This window comes from Saccopteryx leptura, chromosome 2, assembly GCF_036850995.1.
Source record: "Saccopteryx leptura isolate mSacLep1 chromosome 2, mSacLep1_pri_phased_curated, whole genome shotgun sequence".
In the NCBI taxonomy this organism is placed as follows: Eukaryota; Metazoa; Chordata; class Mammalia; order Chiroptera; family Emballonuridae; genus Saccopteryx; species Saccopteryx leptura.
Window position 1 is genome coordinate 266143428 of NC_089504.1, and position 24850 is coordinate 266168277.

Consider the following 24850-nt stretch of genomic DNA (forward strand, 5'->3'; position numbering starts at 1 on the left):
CTCTGATTAGACGTGGCCCTCCTCCCTCTACCACATTGAATCAGACGTCCTGGAAGAGGAAGGTTCTCCCCGAAATAATAAACATCACTGCGAAACTAAGTATGGGGTAATGACTCTTTCCATGGCTGTCTGCTCTGCTTTCTGACCGTGTTTACATAGGTTATAACTGTTTTCTTTCTTTCTTTTTTTTTTTTTTTTGTATTTTTCTGAAGCTGGAAATGGGGAGAGACAGTCAGACAGACTCCCGCATGCGCCCGACTGGGATCCACCCGGCACGCCCACCAGGGGGCGACGCTCTGCCCACCAGGGGGTGATGCTCTGCCCCTCCGGAGCCTCGTTCTGCCGCGACCAGAGCCACTCTAGCGCCTGGGGCAGAGGCCAAGGAGCCATCCCCAGCGCCCGGGCCATCTTTGCTCCAATGGAGCCTTGGCTGCAGGAGGGGAAGAGAGAGACAGAGAGGAAGGAGAGGGGGAAGGGTGGAGAAGCAGATGGGCGCTTCTCCTGTGTGCCCTGGCCGGGAGTCGAACCCAGGACTTCTGCACGCCAGGCTGACGCTCTACCACTGAGCCAACTGGCCAGGGCATATAACTGTTTTCTTATCAAATGACCAGACTCGTTATAACTCTTTGTCATGCTTAGCACCTCAGTGAATTCATTCCTTGTCAGTCCTGGAGGTCCTTCTGGATCATTCCTGTGCCCCTCTGTGCACTTGGAGAGAAAGTCCCTTAGCTGTCACCTCGCCGGGAGGGGAGGGGTTGATGCTAGTTCCCACCTGCGGAGGTTCCCGTAGGATTAAAGGACCTGCGAGTAAGGAGGGCACTTGGGCGCACATAGTGAGAGTCAGCTGCTCTCCTGGGGTCTTCTGCCTGAGGGGAGTGGTCTCCCAGAAGCTCCTCGGCTTCCTTCCCTGCTCAGCTCACCTTTATTTGACAGTTAGTTGTCAGAGGGCTTTCTGACCTTCCATGAAAAGATTCCCAAGGGCGTAGCTATTTGACACCTGTGTTCTACTGGGAACTTCTGCGCTGTCAGGAAACCAACCCTCGAGTTCCCCCAGGCTTGATGGCCTCTGTGTTTCTGGGGAGGAAGTGTGGCCAGCCTTCCTTGTCATCGTTATCGGGTCTTTGTCTTGGTTCCTGTCATCAAGCCCAACACACTCCTGCCTCTTCAGCCCGGCCCAGCTTCCTGTCTGCCATGGGCCCTGCTTTTCACAGGCCCGTGCCTTCGGAGTGCCTAGAGAGCCTCCCCACCCACCTGGGCCAGCCCTCCTGCCTCATCTAAACTCCCACTCATGCCCCCCAGATCAACACAACTGTCTCCTTCCCAGCAAAGCTGCCTCCGGAGTCCTTGGCACAACCAGGTCCTCTGGGGCCCCCGGCCCCCTGTGTTCCTGCCTCTGGGGCCCCCGGCCCCCTGTGTTCCGGCCTCTGGGACCCCCGGCCCCCTGTGTTCCGGCCTCTGGGGCCCCCGGCCCCCTGTGTTCCGGCCTCTGGGGCCCCCGGCCCCCTGTGTTCCTGCCTCTGGGGCCCCCGGCCCCCTGTGTTCCGGCCTCTGGGGCCCCCGGCCCCCTGTGTTCCGGCCTCTGGGGCCCCCGGCCCCCTGTGTTCTTGCCTCTGGGGCCCCTGGCCCCGTGTTCCCGCCTCTGGGGCCCCCGGCCCCCTGTGTTCCGGCCTCTGGGGCCCTGGCCCCTGTGTTCCGGCCTCTGGAGCCTCTGACCCCCTATGTTCTGGCCCCTGGCCCCATGTTCTGGCCTCTGGGGCCCCTGGGCCCACTGTGTTCCAGCCTCTGAAATGAAGCCATCAGCTTCCACAGCAGCAGGGACCTTTCCCAGTCCTCTGAGCATCTTCAGTACCCAGTACAGGTCCTAAGAGCATGGTGCTCAGACCTAATTTATGAAGTTGTAGGGAGGCATGATCTGAAATTCAAGGGGCTTCTAAGGTTAACATAGATTCTCCTTTTTTTTCTCCTTCCAACCCCCAAAGGATAATGGCTTTGGACAAGCATCATTAAGTACCTTTCAATGTATGTATAGACTGGCATTTAGCACAAAACTGCAAGACGAACTCCCCATCCACACCCTCCTCTGGGGACTCCTGTCTTTCTATAGCCTAGAACCCCTTTTAGCTGACCCACTTCTACTCAGCCATCTAAAGCCACCCCTGCTGGATGGGAATGTCAGTGGCGCGCTCTCTCGTTGGCCCCAGGATCTCACAGCAGAGATGGTTCTCGCGGCGCCTTTGTTCCAAGGCAGACCCGGGAATCCCAACATTGGTCATGTATGAGCACAATCATAGCATTCGAGCCAATTCGTTTTTTTTTTTTTTTTTAATTTTTATTTTTCACAAAGAGCTTTAGAAGACAAGTAGTTGATCACTTCCTCTCCTGAAATGACACAGCATGACAGAGTAGGGTGCTGGATGTTGGCTCTTTCGCATTTCCCAGAGTCCCTGCAGGGCCCCAGTGACCCCGAAGCAAGGCCCACGCCATCCCCTCTGCCCAGTCCACACGCAGCGGCACCAGCCTTGCAGAAGTCAGGGTCGTCTGTCCAGAAGATTCCACCACGGATCCCAAGATCCAGACAAGGTTCCAGATGGGGAATCCAGGTGGTTTAACTCTCAGTGCCAGAGAGCAGGTGCCGTGGCTGCAGGCAAAGCCTCTGACACCGCCTCAAGGTCAGATGTCTTAACTTAAGACTACAAGGGAGGCAGGAAGAATAATGAGGTCAGGGACCCCTAGCTTGCTGAACAGACGACTTTTTAAAGGAATGCTGTGTCGGCAGTTTGTAACGTTCACAACAAAAGAACGTCACTTAGGATTCCCGACCTGAGCAGGGGGAAGCCATGGCTGGGCTAAGAGAGCCAGAACTTTCTTCACAGTAGAATAGTCCTAATCTAAAATCCTAGAATTTAAGACCAATGTCTTTGATGAATGGGAATTAGTAAACCCACCAGACCAGCTGATGGGGGGGGGGGGGTAAGAAAAATTCTCAATTAAACAAAACCACACACAAACAACTCAATCCTCCTCCACCCCCAATACCCCAGGCCACCTCCCACCCCATTAAAAAAATATATCAGGAATGTCACGCACACTTACACACACTAAAATACGCAAACAAAATACAAAATACCCAAGGAAACAGGGATTGCCTAAGGGTTTTTTTTTCACGAGCTCGCCAGATGCTCTTCCTGTTTTTTTTTTTTTCCATAGCTTTGATGGCTATGGAGTCGGTCAAGGTCCCTCCCTTTCCTCAGTTTCCTGGCTTATCAGCCAATGTAGAGGAACTTCGGGATGATCAAAGAAGAGAGGCCGAGCCCGGAGTTCTGCAGAAGGTCTGCCTTGTGCGGCAGCCGGGCGCCCCACCAGGGAGCTCCACACTGTCACATGCTGTAGCGCCGCCCACGGGATCTGCTCCAACATGGAGGACACGAGGGAGGAGCGTGTGGACAGGATGCTGGGAAGCCTATTTCCAGAGGCGGAGCTTTACCACTGTGGGCACGAGACTGTAAACCTGCTGCAAACGATCCCACCAGAGCTGAGGATCACGGTGGTAGCACTGGGGGAAGATGATGTAGTCCAGACCCGCCTCTTGTAGAAAATCAGTCTATGAAGACAGTGGCGAGGTTGTCTGCCCGGGATCCTGACTCCGAGAGCTTCCCTGGGGGGCTGGCCTCTATCGGTTGATCAGTCCATTGCTTCTGATCAAGGTCTCTCACCTGAAACGGAGAATCGTTGGTTTCCAGATGGTTAGAATCTCCCACTCAACACAAGTCCACCTGGGACGTGTAGGAGACCTAGATCATTGAACCAATGTGTCCACCCTGACCACTCCCCAGGGTGCCGTTGTGTTTAGTCTATAAACACAATAAAGCTTAGAACATCTGTTTCTCAGCCATACTGTACAGATATCTCCCTCACATTTTGTAAAATAAATAATTCAAACTAGAATGAAAGAGACTCAGGCAAGGACAGTTGTGTCCTCTTAACTGACTCCTAAAACGCATACCTGCAGTTCATTCCCAGGCCGGGGGTGGAGGGGAGCGTCTGACATGCTGACCCCAGGGACAGAAACCACACACCAGCCCTAACCCCTTATATATTAATTTTATATTCATAAATAGAGCATCCTAACTCAAGTGGCCACAATCAAAAAGGCCAAAGTTTGTGTTCTTTTTTCCTCAAATAACTACACAACCCCCCAAATATCTACTCAACTATATACCCATGTGTCAAACTGGAACCTCTTTATGAGGGCACTGATTGCCATGGTAGTCAAAGGCTGAGTCTCAGACAGACCCAATCCAGTACCTATCCCTGGATAATAAGGACTAGAGTGAAAAACTCACTTTGCAATAGGCTTCCTTAAGAGTCCAATTAACTTGATGTTAAATGATTTGATTTTCCTCCACAAACTAGTAATCTACACAAGTGTTTAAGATCACATCTGTGACATAAAATTGGACCAGTAGACCAACCGATGTGGCCCAGTTGGTGTAGCTACCTTGCCCACCCATTCACTGATGTGACAGTGTGGTGACCACCTTTCTCTTGGACAAATGAGTCTCTTAGCCATATTTTTCAACCTTAATGTGAGAACCAGTATCATGTGGGTAATGAATTAAAGGACTAGCTATCTACTTTAAAGTTTATCTTAATAGTTGCTATAAAGCCTGTCTTTTGGCTAGCGTAGGAAATTTGGGTTTAATTTTCTTATTTTTCCTCCCCTGTCAAAAATATATTAATTTTGATCAATCGCATTTGGCCACTTTGCTTAGATGACCACAAGAAGAGACTGGAGCAAGCGAATGAACAGCCCATCAGAGAGAAACCAAAGGGTGGTGGACCCCGTGTGGAGCCTTCATAGCTCATCCCTCGAAGGCACGGTGTCCAGGGAGGTTGGCGATGGCAGGGCCTCTGTGTTCTTGGCATTGTGGTAGATGTGACCTTGCTTCTGGGACTTCCAGGAATGTGTCCTGTCCCAGTCAGTGGCCACTGTCTCATTGTCCCAGATGGTAGAGGTCTCCGTGTCGCTCAGATACCCTGGCTGGCCTGTGTAGTGTGTGGGGTAGATGAGCAAAGGTTCTGCGGAGAAGGCTTTCAAGTCCCTGGATGCGTAATACTCCTTGTACTCGGCCCTGAAAACAAGAAGGATACAGCGTGTGAGGGGCAGGACGCTCACAGGATGGGGGAGAAGGGAGAGGGACCCTGCTTGTCATCACTTCAGTCATCCCGGGACTCATTTAATAATCTTTTAGTTGTGTCTTTTGTGCACAACTTGGGTCTGTAAATGCAATGAAGGTTTCTTAAAGGCTTTTCAGATGATCTAAACCAGCAGTTCTCAACCTGTGGGTCGCGACCCCGGCGGGATCGCCTAAAGCCGTTGGAAAATACATAATGCATATCAGGCATTTACATTCCGAATCATAACTGTAGCAAAATTACAGTTATAAAGTAGCCACCAAAATTATTTTTTGGTTTGGGGTCACCGCAACACGAGGAACTGTATTGCGGGGTCACGGCATTAGAAAGGTTGAGAACCACTGATCTAAACAAACACACAAAGAAAGAGTCAGGGTAGTCCTGTTGTGTTTGGATTGACTAGTTTAAAAGACGAATTTCAGGTCTTACCCTGAAAGTTAAGAATGAAGTTCTGTGGGCCCGCAATAATAAATATACGTGATCACTTTGTAGGAAATGCCCCGTTGCTGCATTAATGAATTAGACAGCAGGACCTGACGGCAGTGAGGGGGTAAGTGAGCTGGGCTAGGCTGGGAGCTCCCTGGGAGTGTCAACCTGAGGGGTGACCTGTGAGTACACCAGAGGTGTTCATTGCCTTTCTGTTAAGGGAATGATGGCTGGCCTCCACATTTCTTCAGGGTACAGCGATCTAGTTAGTCTCCAACATGTATAATGAGGGCTAGGTGCTCCATCTTTGCAGAGGACAGGAGACAAATGAACAAGATGGAGGTCAGGAACTCGCACCTGCTAAAGTGAAGACCGTCTGGGTAAAGAGGTAACCTAGCAACTGAGAGAAGGAGCCAAGGTCAGAACCTGGTCTCCTGCTCCATTAATGAATTTAGGAATCATTGACAGAGCAGCTATTAGGTGTTGAGTTTGGTCTCGGCTCTAGGGACACACAGAGATATAAGACCATGCCTACCTCAGGGGCTCATAGATTATTGGGGAGACAGACAAGTAATCAATCCATCAATCACCAAACCCTTTGATAAGTGCTAAATCAGAGTGAACGCTTGGGCAGGGAGTTCAGGGTGACTCACACGGGATGCTTGTTGTACATGATTGGCAGGAACTCGTCCACTGGTAGCATCTTCCCAAAGGGATCAGCTCCAACCAGTTTCTGCGCTCCTTCCAGTGAGATGGCGTAGCCTAATGTCCAGTAGGAATAGTCGGCTTCGACCAGATTGTCCACGTTGGGCACTGCTTTCTCTGGCTCTTTTACCTGCATCCTCTTCCTGCCAATATAGCTAAAAGCAAGTGGGCAGAGGAGAAAATGCCATTTTGACTACCAGGAATCCGTAAGAATGGAGCACAGCTTTGCAGACACGTTGGAAAGCCTGGACCAACTGTGTCATCTACTAAATGTATCACTTGACCTATGGTGGCGCAGTGGATAAAGCGGTGACCTGGAACGCTGAGGTTGCCGGTTCAAGGCCCTGAGCTTGCCTGGTCAAGGCACATGGGAGAAATACCTACTAAATGTATCACACCTCACAGTGCCTCCCATCTGTCACCAGCCATGACTGTCATCTGCCATCAGTGGGGCCACCTCCCTGGCTCCGTCTGCCAGCACCCCATCTACTCTTGCCTAGCAGATGGTGTTTAAGCCAGAAAGTTAAGCTGTGAAGAGATGAGAAGACCTTTCAGATAATGTTCCAAAGGTGGTATGGGATTTCCAGCTGTATGTACAGCGGATGGCAGGGAACAAAAAAAGGCCAGATGTGAGAATCCTGGGTTATTTTCAAGTCCCCAGAGTTCCAGCCTTCTATGTATTCTGCACAGCTCTCCAAAGGCTTGTGTTAAACACAGGGCAGAAAAGGCTATGGGAAAGAGTCTGCAGTAAAAGACCCAGGAGCCCAGGAGTGGTCCCAAGGGGGTTCTTCCTGGGGAGAATGACGAAAACACCTACAGGGCTTTCTCCCCCTCACACTCACCTCGCTCTGCCCACTTCCTCCTGATTGCCCTCCTCGGAGAAAGGCACCCAGGGTGTCCTCTCTCTCCCCCTCACACTCACCTCGCTCTGCCCACTTCCTCCTGATTGCCCTCCTCGGAGAAAGGCACCCAGAGTGTCCTCTCTCTCCCCCTCACACTCACCTCGCTCTGCCCACTTCCTCCTGATTGCCCTCCTCGGAGAAAGGCACCCAGGGTGTCCTCTCTCTCCCCTTCACACTCACCTCGCTCTGCCCACTTCCTCCTGATTGCCCTCCTCGGAGAAAGGCACCCAGGGTGTCCTCTCTCTCCCCCTCACACTCACCTCGCTCTGCCCACTTCCTCCTGATTGCCCTCCTCGGAGAAAGGCACCCAGGGTGTCCTCTCCATGAGCATCTTCTGCAGCTCGGGTTGTACCCACAGCCACATCTGCCTTCCCGCCCTCTACGCACGGATCTGCGATCCATTCCTTCTGTCTGGACCTTGTCTGTTTCCCACTTGCCTGAGCAAGTTGAGGAGATGGCTGCTAGGCAAAGCTGACTTCCTCTATTTTGCCCTAAAACTCTCAACATTCGAGGGACTAGAGTCAATAACATTGTAATAGCTATGTCTGCTGCCAGGTGGGTCCTGGAAGTAGCAGGGCGAGCACTTTGTAAAGTGTATGATTGTCTAACCAGGCGTCCCCAAACTGCGGCCCCCAGAGGCCATTTATCCAGCCCCCCCCCCCCCCCCCCCCCCGCCGCACTTCCGGAAGGGGCACCTCTTTCATTGGTGGTCAGTGAGAGGAGCACTGTATGTGGCGGCCCTCCAATGGTCTGAGGGACAGTGAACTGGCCCCCTGTGTAAAAAAGTTTGGGGACCCCTGGTCTAACCGCTAAGCTGTACAGCTGAAACTAATACAAAATAGTATTGACTGTCAACTAATTGAAAAAAACAAACAAAATCAGCCTTGGTCAGGTGGCTCAGTTAAAGCATTGTTCTGATATGCCATGACTACAGGTTCAATCCCTGGTCAGGGCGCATACAAGAATCAAACCAAGGAGTGCATAAATAAGTGGAACAACAAACTGATGTTTCTTTCTCTCTCTCTAGATTCCTCTTTAAAATCCATTTTTTAAAACAATTAAAAACAGTCAAGGGGTTGCTCTTGTCCAAACCTCCCAGGGTTTGTGGGCTGAGTCTAGGCTCCCCTTCAGTGCTCAGAGGGCACCAGACAGAAAGTACCCTCTACTATGAAACAATCCACTGGTTTGGCAAGATGACAGCTGATGTCAGCAGCTGATGCCAAATTGAAAGCTTAGCATTGGGACTGAGGCATGTTGTAGGTATAAAACACACTGGATTCAGAAGACTGTTAAAAAAAGAACATAGACTATCTAAAATTTTTCAAATATGGATCACGTGTTATAATAATATTTGAATATGTTGGGTTAGAAGACAAATGTATTGTTAAAGTTAATTGCACCAAATTTATTTTTTGCCTTTTTTTTTGTATTTTTCTGAAGTTGGAAACAGGGAGGCAGTCAGACAGTCTCCCGCCTGCGCCCGACCGGGATCCACCCGGCACGCCCACCAGGGGGTGATGCTCTACCCATCTGGGGCATTGCTCTGTTGCAACCAGAGCCATTCTAGTGCCTGAGGCAGAGGCCATGGAGCCATCCTCAGCGCCCGGGCCAACTTTGCTCCAATGGAGCCTTGGCTGCAGGAGGGGAAGAGAGAGACAGAGAGGAAGGAGAGGGGGAGGGGTGGAGAAGCAGATGGGCGCCTCTCCTGTGTGCCCTGGCCGGAAATCGAACCCGGGACTCCTGCACGCCAGGCCGACGCTCTACCACTGAGCCAACCAGCCAGGGCCTATATTTTGCCTTTTTAGTGTGATTACTGGACCATTTTAAATGCTGTAGGTGTCTGCCATTATATTTCTATTAGCACTGGTTCCAATGGTTTGTTCTTGTCTTGTTTACTGTTCCCCTTTTCTGGAAAAATTTCATGTAGCAGCTGCGGACAGCTTATCAGCTCTCATGTTTTGAGTTTAAGTAACATGTGTTTCTTATTCATTTTAGCAAGCGAGAGGTTGAAAAATCCGAAACCACTGAAACACTTTAAGATTATAAATAGATTTCCGTGGAATATTATGACTTGAGCAGTCTGCGAAATTTAAAACATCTTTTTTTTCCCCTTTATCATGACAATCATACTTACCTGTGGGTACTCTGTCCCATGAAATACACCAAGAACACTACAAAAGAACAGGGACATAAGCCAGTTCTGAGCTTTGGGCTCCCAGAGCCGAGTCTCTGCGATTCCGGGGCTTAAGTGAACGTTGCCCGTGCACAGGTCTGTGGGCGGACAGCAGCTGCCAGGCCCCGCGCCTGCAAGGCCCTCAGCACAGCCACAGAGCCAGACTCGGGAAGGCCGAGGGTCCTGACTTCTGGAGGATGCAGGAACCGCCATGATCTCAAGGGACAGTGCCAAGTCTAACCACGTGACTCTCTCGGAGCCCGTCTCGTTGTATTACACAGGACAGCTGATGGCTGGGTCTGTCTTCCACCGGCCAGTCGAGCCACCACTGGGTTTCTTTTGAACTCAGAATGGTGCGTTTTCTGAGAGAACAAGTATCCCGCCTGGGCCCATAGCTAAGTTTCCCTCCCAGGGATGGGAGGGGTGGGTGGGGACAGCTTGTCTGAAGCAACTGCTCCCAAGGGACAGGCCCCTATGTGACACAAAGCTGGGGAGGGAACGTAGAGCCTGCGAACTTTCTGCCTCATTGGAGAGAAGTAAAAGCGTCATTTTGGTTTAAAAAGAAAATGAGAGACGGAGGGGAAAGAGGAGAGAGAACTCAGTTCCCAGAGCAGCAGACAATGAGCATTAGCTCATTGTTAGCTTATAAATGTCAGCTCAGAGCCACCACTCGCTTGCTGAGCCTGGTTTTCCTGCAACAGCCTCTGACCCTCCACGCAGCGCAGCTGCCAGTGTTGTTCCTGTTTGCACATCCCCCTTCCAGTGTCGGAGCCCGCCCCTGGCCCAGCCTCCCACACCCCACACCCCGCACCCCACACCCCACACCGTCTCAGGCTACAGAAGGAGCCTGCTCTCCCAGGGGCTGACTCAGGTGTGACACAGGACTCCTGCCCCTGAATGAATGCTCCTCCTCCATCCGTCTTCACTCCCCCTCCATGGACCACGTGGCATCTAGGGAGGGGTTTCCTCTGTGCTCTAACTGAGCACTTGGTCTGAAGGCCCCCTGATCTGCAGGCCGAATCCCCATCTCACAAAGGATCTCCCACAGTCCCTTTGTCACCCAGAGTAGGTTGATGCAGAACCCAGTGGTTACCCTCTGCTCACTTCTTGTTTCTGGCAACACTCATGGAGAGAAAACCAGGGGAAGGGAAGCCTGAGCTCTGTCCCCTCCCGGCCAGGGGGATGGGTGCTGGCCCTGGAGGGACCGAGTGCCTCTCGGAGCTCTCTGGGAAGCTTGTCACTCACATCAGCTCCCAGTCCAGCTGAGCCTGGTCAATGTCATCCATCAGCTTCATCAGCTTCTTCTTAAACTGATGTTCAAAACGCACATCGTCCTCAATGACAAGAGTCTTCTCCAGCTCTCGGTCTATTACCTGCGAAGGTCATCAGTGGGGAATCGCCCTAGGAATACGTATTTGTTCCCAAAGACATCTCCACCCCCATGTTCATCGCAGCATTATTCAGGGTGGCCAAGACATGGAAAGAACCCAAGTGTCCCTCGATAGGGGATTGAATAAAGAAAATGTGGCCCATGTATACAATGGAATACAGGACTGCTCAGCCATAAGAAATGGTGAAACACATTTCTTTCCTCTTGGGTAAAACAGGTTCAGCCCTCTGACCCAGCCCCATGTGACTTCTGTGGGACTCTTTGTATGGAATCACTTAGTAAATGATGACATACGTGCTAGATACATACAAAGCATTCTTACTAAGGATGAGAGTGCACCAACAGGAGGGTGGCCCTATGAAAAGGGGTATCTCTCCCCTGTCATTGTCCCAGGTGGCACTGAGGTTACCCCTCCCTGTGGCTGGCCTTGTGTCAGAGCAGGACATGAGGCAGCGGCGACTTCCACGCATACTTCCAGATCAGTGATGGGTTCGCTTTACACTGGGCCCTTATTCACCTACAAAGTCCCACTCTCCTTCCTCCCGTTACAGATCTGCACGTGTACTTCAAACGCCCTTTACCTCTTTCCAGATGGAGTGGTGGCTAAGGAAGCAGCCGATCTCGCCCCTGGTAAGAGGCCGGGAGGAGTAGGGGTCCCGGTAGCCAGGCAGCATCTCGATGTTCAGGGCCTTCAGCTGGCTTGTGTTGAGTGCCCTACGCGACAGAGGACATGTCTGAAAATTAACAAGGTGAGATGTCCCCACCACAGAAGCCAGAAAGTAAGTTCTGGGGACGGAGCCTTTCCACACACTGAGAAAAACGTCACAGGCTCCCCACAACTGCTTAGAGCTCCTTAGGGTCAACGTGTCATGGTAGCATTACGAGTTTTGTGAAGACCAGAGAGAGGTGTCTTCGATTTTGTGCATCCCTCACAATGTCCAACAGAGTTTGAAGCAGCATCAGTTTTTTGACAACTTTGAAAAAATATTTTCCTAATGAAGGAAAGTGGTTAATAGGAACATTAAATACCAAAAGGGATATGGACAAGAAGGAAGAAGAGAGAAATTTCAGGCATGTGTATTTTTCTTTGGACTTAGTTGTTTTTTTTGTTTGTTTTTGTTTTTGATTTTGTTTTTCTGAAGCTGGAAATGGGGAGAGACAGTCAGACAGAATCCCGCATGCGCCCGACCGGGATCCACCCGGCACGCCCACCAGGGGCGATGCTCTGCCCACCAGGGGCGACGCTCTGCCCACCAGGGGGCGATGCTCTGCCCCTCCGGGGCATCCCTCTGCCGTGACCAGAGCCACTCTAGCGCCTGGGGCAGAGGCCAAGGAGCCATCCCCAGCACCCGGGCCATCTTTGCTCCAATGGAGCCTTGGCTGCGGGAGGGGAAGAGAGAGACAGAGAGGAAGGAGGGGGCGGAGGTGGAGAAGCAAATAAATGGGCACTTCTCCTATGTGCCCTGGCCGGGAATCGAACCCGGGTTCCCCGCACGCCAGGCCGATGCTCTACCGCTGAGCCAACCGGCCAGGGCAGAGTTGTTTTTTTTTTTTTAAGGTTAAAAAAATAGCAGCAAGAATCTTGTAAGCAGCAGAAAGAAGTGACTTACCACCCCCCACACCATATCAGCACAGTTAACCCTTTAACAACACAAGTTTGAACTGTGTCAGGTCCCCTTATATGTGGATTGTTTTTAGTAAATGTGTACAATACTGTAAATGTATTTTCACTTCCTTATTATTTTCTTTACTTTTTAAAAAATCTCTAGCTTTACTTTATCATTGGGATACAATATATAATACATGTAACATGCAAAATATGTGCTAATTGTTTGTTTCTGTAATTGGTAAGGCTCTGATCAACACTGGGCAATTATTAGTTAAGTTTTGGGGACTCAGAAGTTATATGCAGATTTTTAAATGCACAGGGGTGAGGACCCCAAACCCACATTGTTCAAGGGTCAACTGTATTCTCAATAAAGTAACAGCCGATTCTCATTAGGAACCATGGAGACCAGAAGACAGTAGGTTGACATATATGATACAAACGTCAGATAAACAATTTTTTGGTATAATAATTTTTTAGTATAAGCCCCATGCCATGTTTGGGACAAATTTATTTTTGGGTGTCCTGTATTTTATGTGGCAACATTACCTAAGAAAATCATCTTGAGGTTTCTTAAATACAGATTTCTGGCCCACCCTAAGATCATGACTCAGCAGCTCTGGGACGGGACCCGGGAAGCTGCCCCTTGCCAGCGCCTGAGGACTCTGCCATGGGTGTCCAGGGCACACCTCGAGAAACCGTGATGGGAGTCTCCAAAGGAATCTTATGAACTTAGAGGCATTCATATTCCAAACGGATACATAACATTGGAACTGCAGTTGTTTTGCAGAAATCTATGCCTTGAAATAGGGCATCAAATAAAAAAACCAGTAAAGCAAAAGAAAAGAAAATCACAACAGCAGCAATAACAAAAACCCCTGAAGGAACTGAACCTGTGCCCTGTGTGACTTTGCTGCCACATTCTCGGGAAAAGCAATCGGCCCAGACTGACTGGGGCGAGCATCGCGTGCAACAGAACACACAAACCATTATGCACTTTTCCCATTAATTTCCTTCAAATCGCCCAAGTTTAGATACTTTGCTCCAAATCAGGCTATGAATGCAACTATGAACTCATTCTTTCCAATCCACTGCTGAAATCTGCTGGGAGCTGCCTCAACTATTGTGAGGACTCCATTGCTTCCAGTGTGAGCCTTCGGCGCCATGACGACCGACCATAGACAGCTGGGTGGAGAGTGGACGGCACGCCAGCTCGACATGGTGAGATGAACTTCCATGGTACTCTACGTCATAGCGTGTCTGCCCAAGTAGGCTGCACGGCGCTGTAATATGAATGTGTCTCTATTCTAATGGCTGCAGAACCCCCCTCCCCAGAACTACTCTGTCAGATGGGGCACATCCCCAGTTCAACCCCACCCGCAAGGGTTAAAAAACAACCTGACTCACTTTCCATCCACAGCCTCCACAATCTTGACCTCAATCTCCTGCTCATACAGGGTGCGTAACATCCGGTCCCGCCGGTCCTTTCTGCGTTTGAGATTTATCATGAAAATCTAATGCAGGAGGAAAAAGAAAAGGAAACATGGATTAGTTAAGTCTTCTTTCTTTTAGGCTGTTTGAGAACTGAAATAGATGCAGGACCAACGTTTTAAAGTGTTAGTTAGAATAAGGAGTGGAGATAATAGGGAAAACTGTGGGGAAGATTTGTTTATATTTCATGTCGGGTCAAATGACATAAATCCAAATGAAATTACTTTCCAAACTAAGCCATTTGCAATGACTTAACCCTCTCTATTTCGCTGATGCTCACTGATGACCATGCTTGCCTTATTTTGAGACAGGAAAGTTGAAAGGTTACTCTTTAGAAGGCTAACAGCGACTTAATCCAAACATAGGGACTAAGGGTAGGAGGCCACTTGGCAAGTGGTTACCTTTATCATCAGACCTGAGTTCCTGTGCTGACTGCTACTTACCAGTGTTTGCCTTGGACCAGTTCCTCTGCCTCAGTTTCCTCACTTGTAAAACTAGGATAATAGTGGTCCTACCTCATGGGTACTAAACAGCAGCTATTATTATATATAACATATATCCCTTGTCAATAAGTGTAAAGTCATTCAAAGAATAAAAAATAAATAAATCTAGTCTCAACACACATTCATTTCATTTTAAAAGGGTTCGAATTGAATGATCAGGGTCTCAATTTTAGTAGCTTCTATGTCAAAATTCACCTTTTTTAAAGATGGGAAACATTCTGAAAGAAGTAAAGGGAAGGACCCTTGGCCTTGGGGGTGGCCCTTTGAGGAAGAAAGAAGGGAGAAGTGAAAAGGCTTAACTGAAGGCTTAAATGAAACCCTTAATTTCCACGTGTAGGAAAAGCTATAGAGAGGACACCTACTGGCCCCAAAGCAGATGCATTCAGAACATGAGGGCTGGGTCCCCCTGTGCACCCACTTTAGTCCCTGCGTTCCTGATGGCCGCACTAAACTCTTACCTACAGATAATGAGGCTGTCCTAACTAGTCTCAGATTTAAGGAGCCACAGAAGGGCCTGAAGCCTCATGAGTGCTATTACAGGTAAATTAGCATTTTAATAGGGTGTCTTTGCTATGAGCACAGAAGAAATAAAATCCCTTTGAACATTAAAATAGTTCTCCAAGTGAGGGAGACTTCAGCTGCTAGCAAGAGGTGATGAAACAGCACAGAAAAGGGGAAACCTATAGGAATAAGCCAGATGTCACTGGCTTCCTCCTGACTAGCCATCTGGGTGACATTTAGGCAGACATTTAATGTCACAGGCCCCTGTTTGCTAAAAGAGGGAGTTGAAGAAACTCCTCTTTCAAGTCCAGTACAGATGAAAACGTCTATGATCCGTGGTTTACAACAGAGTTGCTTTATGCTGTGTGGAGAATAAAGAAGAAACTGTATCTTTTCACCAGCCTGGAGTTCGGACTATATTGGGTAAAACTTTGGTTCACATGGTCATTCTGGGTGTGCTTATCAAGGTAGTATATGATTTCCTGGGATAAAAAGCTACACTAACTAACATTTCAACTCTTTCTTACAAAACAGTCTCACTTCCACCCATTTATAAAGCTCTTGCAAAGAAACCGATGGGGGAGCAAGATGTCTTCTTTCAAAAATCATCCACTTGATTTAGGGCAAAGGGAGTCGGACACATCATGATTTCCTCACCTCCTTTGCTTACCTAACTGGGCAATTATTTTTTAAAAACACAATTTCCATGGTGACCATTTGCCTTGTTACTTGGAATTTTGTAATTTTGTGGGTGGTGCTCTTTTCTATTTCATTTTCTTCCTGTGTAGAATCATTCTGCAATGGGCCATGTTCCATCCCCAGACTTTGCAGATATGGAAAGGGCACTGCTCTTGGGCACACGAGAAGCCCCCTAGGGTCATTCCAGGAGAGCCAAACAAAACAAAATCCAAAAAAACTTTTAAAAATGCAACAAAAGAGTCTCCTCAAACCAGGGCCCTTTAGCCTTGGATGACTTCAGGAAATAACAATCCTGTCCCAGTTTCTACCAGGACAAGTGCAATGAAAACCATAGCCACGAAGGGAAAACACAGACAGCTCGCTCCTACTTAGTAAACGGTAAACAGAGAAAGAGCCACAGGGCCAGATGCAACCCAGACACCACCTCCGAGGTCATGAAGTACTGGGAGGGAGGGGAAGGCCTGGAAAATCTTTTCAACCATCCTTGCTCTGTTCAGGACAGAGAGCTGATTACGCCGGGCTCAGGAGAGTGAAGTCCCTGTGCCTAGGTCACTTTCTAGAGTTGGCATTTTCCAGAAGGATTCTAGGAGTGACGAGTCGTCACACCCACATCTACATGGAAGACCGGAGCTAGAAGATCTCGGTTTTGTCCCATTTATTTGCTTTGGTTCAATCCTTGTAGGAATGTGTTTATAGAAGGAAAATGAATATGTGTAAAGACACAGGTCTTATTACCTGAAGAACTAAGAGCTTCAGGGAAGGAAAGCTACAGTAACCCACAGAAGCCAGTCCAGTGTGCTGTGCGGGTCTACAATTTCTGCAGCCCTGGTGGTTTTTTAGAAACTGTTTAAACTTTAATTCCTCTCTCCTACATTTAAAATAATCTCTTCTCATTCTGTCCTCTGTGCAAATAGCACAATAGTGGCTGACTCTTTTTCACTCAATAGTCTTGAAACACTTACTCCCGTACCAGAAATTCAGCTCTATGTGAATATTATAGACAACACCCCAGTTCCCAGTTTCAGCAGCTCTGTATGATGGTTGTACTTGGAGAACCTGCATTATATGATATAGGGTGATAAATAAGGCACTTTCTTTTAATGGAGCAGTGGCAATGATCACAGAGCATAAAGCCCAGCCTGTAATATATCCAGAATCCATGAAAAAATTCTGTTTGTGGATTCCTGATGCACACCCTCACCTCTGGACCACCAAGCTCCTGAATCCTGATGGGCAGCCACATGACAGCAGGGACCATGAAGGAGTCAGTGACTCAGAGTCACATTTCTGGCCCCACCAAATATCAAATATGTCGGGCATATTACCAAGAGAGGCGTCTCTTTGTATTTCTGCTTCATTCTTGATAAAATTGAAACTTAATAAACATGGCCCTCGGAGAGCTATTAGGAAGTTCTTGGCTGCTGAAAGGTAGGATTTCGGAACAGTTTCTTCTGTCTCTTTTCCTTTGTCTTCGCACTCCTACCTGCTAGCCTTTCCCCACAGAATAGCAGAAAGACAATAAAGTACATAGATCCAGAACAGTCTCCACCCACTTGGGATAAAGTTCAAGTTCTCTAATATATAAAACAGCCTCTTTACCTTGCCCTTGAGTCTGGATAAAAAGGTTGACAAAATATGATAATTTTAGAAAAAAATATCAAATTCGCTTTTACTATTAAAGAGTCACTTCTTTTTGATTCGGTGATTAATTTACTTTTAACACGATGCTCCTTTTATAAGATAAGGAAGCTGAGGCACAAAAAAGCAAGTAGTTTCCCCCAAGATCTCAGTGCCTTTTCTGTGGCCAACCCAGTCTTGCCAGCTCTCAGACGTATGCTCAGGCTTCTGTTGCAATATACACATAATACACATACTACACACTTGCACATGTGTGCATGTGCACACACAGAGACATCTCTCCTACCTCATCAAAGCCCATCTTGTCTGGATATTTAGGGACAACTGAGACAAACTGGGAGGGTTCCATTGGAGGACGGTCAACTGAAAGACACAAGAAACACGCAGAATGCTTTGTTAGTGAAAGAGAGCAGAATCCCATCCACACACCCGATCTCTGGGAACATAACCTGGGGGCCCAGGGCAGGGATAACCTGTCAACACTTCTCCAGGATGGAGTGGCCACACAACAACCCTGCTGGCCGGGGCGCTGGTTTTGAGAGCACTTGTGTATATGCAGGTCACAGTATTTGCTCCATTTCCCTTACGACCTATTGTCAGAGCATTTAGGAGGTAGTTTAGCATAATGGTTAAGGACGAGGACTCTGCAGTCAGATGACCTAGGTCTAGACTTTGGTCTGTGAAGGTCTCTGGAACTTCTCTTAGTTGACTTCTCTGAGCCCCGTTCTTTCTGTGTAAAATTGGGATAATAAAAGTATATCTTTTAGGATGTTATAAAATGTAAATGATACCGCATGTAAAGCACTCACCACAATAAATTAACATAATAAATATTCAATAACTCTTAGCTATTACTGTGGCCCGTGATGAAAGAGCTCAGAAATAAGCCAGACTGTCTCTGAACAATGCCTTTTCTATACAGTTAGCATGGTCAGAGGCGAGGACTATTTTTATCCCAGCCAGGCAGGTTTAGCTACAGGTACACAAAAGGTCCTTTATTTTAATACAAACTCAAGCTCTGAGGGCCGGCCCAGATGCCAGAACTAGGAACAGGGCTAACAAGGAAGTTTCCAGATAGAAGGGACATCACATCTTAAGTAATAAAAGTTTTATTTACTTGATACTCCAAAAATAAAAACAAAACAACTATCTTTACAAACTGTGTATTTTAAAGGTTGATTGCCACATTGATTAAAAAACCTGAGATGGTCTTGAAGAGTTTTGGTGTATTGCACATATTCAAAGTACTCATTTGGTTTTTCTTAAAGAGAAACTACAAGGAAAATTAAAAATGAAAGCTAGTCAGTGGGTTATTTGAAGAACTAAGGGTGATGGCCATTATGGTGGTCACCAACATTCATCCTCTTCTAGTCCAGGTACACGAGAGGAGGACATTCCCTCGCCCTTGAGGTTAGTCATGGCTACGAGAATTCCCGCCACTCCACTCTACTCCACTCCACTCCTCCACTCCACTCCACTCCATTCCACTCCTCCACTCCACTCCACTCCACTCCTCCACTCCACTCCACTCCTCCGCTCTACTCCTCTACTCCACTCCACTCCATGCCACTCCACTCCACTCCTCCACTCCACTCCACTCCACTCCACTCCACTCCTCCACTCCACTCCCACTCCTCCACTCCACTCCACTCCACTCCACTCCACGCCACTCCACGCCATGCCACTCCACTCCACTCCTCCACTCTACTCCACTCCACTCCACTCCTCCACTCCACTCCACTCCCACTCCTCCACTCCACTCCTCCACTCCTCCACTCCACTCCACTCCACTCCACTCCTCCACTCCACGCCACGCCACGCCACGCCACTCCACTTCACTCCACTCCACTCCACTCCACTCCACTCCACTCCTCCACTCCACTCCACTCCACTTCTCCACTCCACGCCACGCCACGCCACTCCACTCCACTCCACTCCACTCCTCCACTCCACTCCACTCCACTCCTCCACTCCACTCCACTCCACTCCATTCCACTCCACTCCACTCCACTCTCCAAACCCTCCTTTCACCATTAACCCAGCCCCGCCACAATGGTCATATTAGTAGGTTGATATGGAGAAGCCACAGATTTGAAGCAGCCCAGAATGGTGTGCCGACCTATGGCGGGCAGCAGTCCAGGAAAGACATCAGATCACTGCAGACTCTGCACAGCCAAAAATATCAATAAGACATCACTGTGCTAAGCCAAGGAGATTCGGGCACTGATATACCAGCATAACCTAGTTCATCTTGACTGAGATACAGTCCGAAGGGCATTAGTTAATTAACTCACCCTTCACTGGGATATTAAAGAGAACACAGGATATCCAGTTTCACTTATGATCAAATAAGTGAAGTTCTAGAAGATAGTGAGATAGGTTTCCTAAGCCAAATACAAGCGCTGGGCTCATTACTTCGATCCCTAGCCCTTAGAGTCACATTGCTGTGTGTACTCAGAACACTTGTTTCTGTTTCCATTAGCAACTCAGAATGTTTTGGTCCTTTCTGTTCCACCCGACTCCTCATTAGTTTCTTTCAAAATCAACAAATATTTATTGAGGGTCTGCTATGTACAGAGTGAGGATTTAAGAGAAATTAACTTAACATCCTTCCTTGTTCATACCGTTGTTTGAGGAGCTGTCTAGCTCTCCTTCCTTTGGCTGTAGACTTGGGAGGGGGGTATTTACTGAGTTATCCTTTCCACTCTCCTGGTCTCTGTTCGGCACTCACATGGCCTGTGTGGCTTTAACGTTTCAGCCAAACAGACTGCTTTTAGTCACTTTGCTTCCATCAAACGTGGGTGGTCATTGTGTTCATAGAAGAGGCCCAAAAAAGCCCAAAGTGGCTGGCTCTTGAAAACCACCATTGAGCAAAAATATGAGAATTTTGCCACTGAAGGCAGAGAGCTAAGCCATCAGGAAAAACAGGAAACAATATGAGTTAGAACTGAGAAACTCACTACGTGGGTAGAAAGTGTGTCTTTGCTGACATCAGACTTGAAGGTTAGGTATATCTCAGCATCTGCTTGGGGTCATTTCTGACTCTGTCATTCACAATTTATCATGTCCCTCACTGAACCCTTCCTGATACATTTTCCCTCCCTGTGCCACCACTTGGTGCAATATGTTTCTTTGGCTCCTGCATAGTTTCAAGATCTAGGAATAATAATAGCTACTGTTATAGAGTTCTTAATACTCACTGAACCCTGTGCTACACTCTTGACATATGGAATCACATTTATTTAATCTTCACAATATATACCATAGGATAGGTCTGAGTGTCTTCATTTTTATAGATAAGTAAACAAAGGCTTAAATAACTTGTCCAAGGTCACAGAGCTGATAGAACTGATATTTGAAGCTAGGCATGACTCCTATACTTGAACTCTTAACCCCCAATCTCTCTACTCTACCCCCAAAGCTAGTCCTTGGTAGTCACTGGAGTCAAACTGCTTTTGGGAAACTGGTCTGAGCTTTTGGTAGCTCAGCTAGCTAAGTCCTTGCTCCTGGGTGACCACCACTTATTGCTCTTTCTGTGGTCTACACAGGAGCGCCCACCATCCAGCATACAATTACCAGCTCAGTCATGCTCAGAAAAGTATTTGAGAAATTGTGCTTGGACCGAATCCTAATATTTCTCTATAGATTCTCCTGAAATTCCATTGCCCTAGCTCGGGTCCTCCCTCACTGTGCTTGGGGTGTTTTCATATTTATCAAACACTCATATGCTCTTACTCTGCCTCGTTCTAACTCATTGTGCACACTGTGAAAATAATTTTCTTCCACAGAAACAGCTCTGTTCTGGACCACAAGAGTCAAGCCCAACACTCGAGTGCTTTACAATTTAAGTGCTTTCATATAGACCACATCGTTGTTTGATCTTCACTCTTATTGCTGTTGTTTTTTTGTATGGATGAAGAAATTGAGGCCAAACCAGAGGTAGACTTGCCCGAAGTCAAATAGGGAGCGATGGGCGGAGCTGTAAGTTGGTTCTAGACCTTGTGACTTCAGATCCAATATTCTTAATAATCTTTACATGACATTCTGTTGACTCAAAATGTCATTGCTGAGAACAGGCACCGAAGATTTCCAGTCTCACGTCTGATTTGCGAGAGCAAACTCCTCATGCCTTGTACTCATTTACTTCTGTCACTTTGGTAAGATCCAACTTTCTGTCATTCACCCCCCACATTTTGGTGTAGGAAGCATGTCCACGAATTTCTAAGGGACTGAACGAGTAAGTCCATGTGGAGCGATGGGCACAATGCTATTCATAAGGGTTACCCCTTGAGCTTGCTCCCCATCTCCCACCCACCCAAACTCTTCCACACTAATCTCTGGAGCTCCAGTCTGTGATTCATAAACTCTCTGACATGTTCAGCCCCTACAATCTCTCTGGCTGTCTTTTCACCTTTTTGTTTTAATTAAAAGCTGGCTTTCTTTTGAAGACACTGCCTCCCATTCAGCTGTCAGAGTAGAAGGTGATTTTTCTCATATCCGCCAACTCACTCCAAACTGTTTCTCTTTCATCCTTCATAAGTACCTGCTTCTCTGAAGCATCTTGACACACCCACGCCCTCCTCATCAGGCCCCTTCAGCCACTGATGACTGTGGCCTCTCATAGGCTCACTGTCCCTGCCATCATTCTTAGAAATCTCAGCTTCTCCGTGGTGATCCATGTAACAGCCTGTTGGTTTTTAGGTCCTAGAGCTTAATACCAACCAATGCTCATTCTTTCAGTGACCCGCTACCATGTCTAAACCCATCACACCCTTCATGCCTTTGCTTCCACAACCCAGAACTTGTGGTCAAGCATTCGAACCATTTCTTGGAAAGATTCTTGAATCTCTCCCACTGATCTTGTTTGGGGAAAACTGCCATTGTGGTTAAACTCAATTGTTCACTTAATCAGCACCAAGAAAAATACAGCAAGAGAAATTCACACAGTTGTTTTGAATGAGTCATTTCAAAACTAGAACCAAAGAAGTCAAATTGGTTATAGTTGCAACACTGCCAAATGATGCAACTATATGTGTATGTGTGTGTGTGTGTGTATGCATGTATGCCTCCATAGTACATTTACTTTCCCATTCTCTAAGAGATCTATTTCATATCTTTTTCTCTCTCCTGAAATCTCCCAACATCTCTCTCAAGCTGATGCTGGACTACATATGTCATAGAGAAAATATTCAAAGTCAGATTAGACCTGCCTTTTCCTTCAACCTCAAGTTTACAAACTCAGATGCACTGTACCCACAGACGTTGACTTCTACACATTGGCTACAGTGGAAGAACCATCCTTGTTCCAAGGACGACCTCTCCAATGTTGTCCTGGATACAGCGCCTCTTATAGAACTCCTACATTATCAACTTCTCCTTATACATTGGATCCTTTCATTAGCATACGAATATGCTAAAATCATATCTTCAAAAACAAACAACACGCAAAACAAAACCACCTCTGCTTTGATCTCTCATTGCCTTCCTACTACCATCCTTATCCTCTATTCCCATCCCAACAAGATTCCCCCTTCTCATCTCCCCACTGTCCTCTCTTCAGTCTGCTCCAATGGGCTTATGTCCCCATCATTGCACTGAAGTGGCTCCTACCAAGGTCATCACAGATCTCTATCTTGACAGAACAAGTGACCAACTCCCTATCCTCATTTTACTTGACTTCTCAACAGCATCTGGCTCGCTATTGAACAAGTCTCAACTTTTCCTTCCAGCTTTCTGGCTGTTCACCTCCCCCAGGGATCTGTCCTCCTCCCTCTCCTCTCCCCTTTCAACGTTCTATTACCAAACAAGTTCACACTGTTCCATGGCTTCAAACATTCTTTTAATGTTAATGGCTCTCAAATGCCTGACTCCAGCAGGAGTCTCTCCCTGAACTCCATATTCCTAGAGCCAAGTATCTCCCGACCTTTCCACTCAGAGGCTCAATAAGTATCTTAAACTTACATCGCCAAGACTTATCTCCCCAAATCTTTTCCCACGAAGCCTTTCTCACTTCATTAAATGGTATTCCAAGCCAAAATCCTTGAGTCATCCTTAATTCCTTCCTTTCCTCATGGGCCACATCCAGGTCTCTGTAAGTCCTGTTGGCTCTACCACCAAAATAGATCCTAAATCTACCTGCCTCTCATCACCTCCCTGCTGGGGCTTGCATCCCAGCTACCATCATCTCTCACCAAGAGAGATATACTGGTCACCCTCCTCTGTAGTGTCGGCATCAGAGTCTGATCTTACTAACTGCCTAAATTACATCATGCAGCTCCCCCTCCCCCACTCTGCATGCAACCCCATTATTCTTGTATCAAAATACAAATTTCTTACTGTGGCCACAAGACTGCAAGGTCTGGACACCTCTTCCTCCGTGACCTCATCTCCCTTCTGCTCCAGCCCTCACTCCCTATACTCCAACCACATTGGCCTTTTGTTCCTGGAGCACCCCGAGCTCTTTCTTAATAGCCTGTGCAGTGTTGTTCTTCTGCTTGAAACACTCTTCCTCCAAATATTCATGTGGCTAATTCCTGGATAGCTTGTCTCTGTGTGTGTGTGTGGGAATAAAAATTCCTTCTGCCAATTTTGTTCATGGCTATATCCCCAGACTCTTAAACAATTATGGGGCATAGTAAGTGCTTAATACGTATAGCCTGATTCTCTCTTCTAACACGTTCCTTGTCTCCTTGTTGCTTTTAGGAGGAGCATTCTGCTTTCGCTGGGACCACGACCATGGAGCCATCCCAACCCTCAACTTTATTTCCTTCTGTTATTAAAAGCCAACTCTCTTCCAGAGTGAGAATGCTTTTTGATCAATACCTTTGCTCAGTTTAGATCCGCTGCCTGCCGTGCCCTCAGTGTATCCCTCCTTCTGTTTAAGCTCCATGCTGCCGTCGGGGCTCAGCTTAGGGAACACCACGACTTTTCACTCTGCTAGATCACCCCAGCCCCGCAATCTCCTCCTAATCCAAACTCCTACTGCCTTCTATCTGCTCCTTTTGCAAAGCACTATACTGCATCATTGGAGTCTTTGCCCCATGTCTTGTCTCCTCAGTTAAATATAAATGCACGAAGCAGAGGATTGGCTATAAAATGTTTAAAATCCCCTGTCCCAGACCTGGCTGGTTGGCTCAGTGGTAGAGCATCGGCCTGACATGCAGGAGTCCCAGGTTCGATTCACGGCCAGGGCACACAGGAGAAGCGCCCATCTGCTTCTCCACCCCTCCCCCTCTCCTTCCTCTCTGTCTCTCTCTTCCCCACCAGCAGCCAAGGCTCCATTGGAGTAAAGTTGGCCCGGGCGCTGAGGATGGCTCTATGGCCTCTGCCTCAGGCGCTAGAATGGCTCTTGTTGCAACAGAGCCAGGCCCCAGATGGGCAGAGCATCGCCCCCTGGTGGGCATGCCTGGTGGATCCCGGTAGGGCGCATGCGGGAGTCTGTCTGACTGCCTCCCCAATACCAACTTCAGAAAAATACAACAACAACAAAAAAATCCCCCCTGTCCCTTCCCCATGTCCCTCACACATTGTGGGTAGGAATTCAGCGTTTGCACCTGAATATAATGCCTGTTCTGTGCTTCACCGGGCACAGTCTCTTAGCAGCTCTTCGTTTCCTGCGCG

General features: G+C 47.9%; 1 protein-coding gene across 1 annotated transcript in view; it reads right to left on the reverse strand.

Annotated features, from left to right (window-relative positions):
* Positions 1–2320: 2320 nt before the first annotated feature.
* Positions 2321–24850, reverse strand: part of COLGALT2 (collagen beta(1-O)galactosyltransferase 2) — an 81646-nt gene continuing 59116 nt past the window's right edge. Inside the window, exons 7-12 of the mRNA XM_066361709.1 lie at positions 17517–17593; positions 13806–13912; positions 11374–11506; positions 10648–10775; positions 6276–6482; positions 2321–5132 (exon numbers count right to left, since the gene is read on the reverse strand). Coding sequence (XP_066217806.1) covers positions 4856–5132; positions 6276–6482; positions 10648–10775; positions 11374–11506; positions 13806–13912; positions 17517–17593 — 929 coding nt within the window. The 3' untranslated portion in view covers positions 2321–4855. The remainder of the gene's footprint in view (positions 5133–6275; positions 6483–10647; positions 10776–11373; positions 11507–13805; positions 13913–17516; positions 17594–24850) is intronic.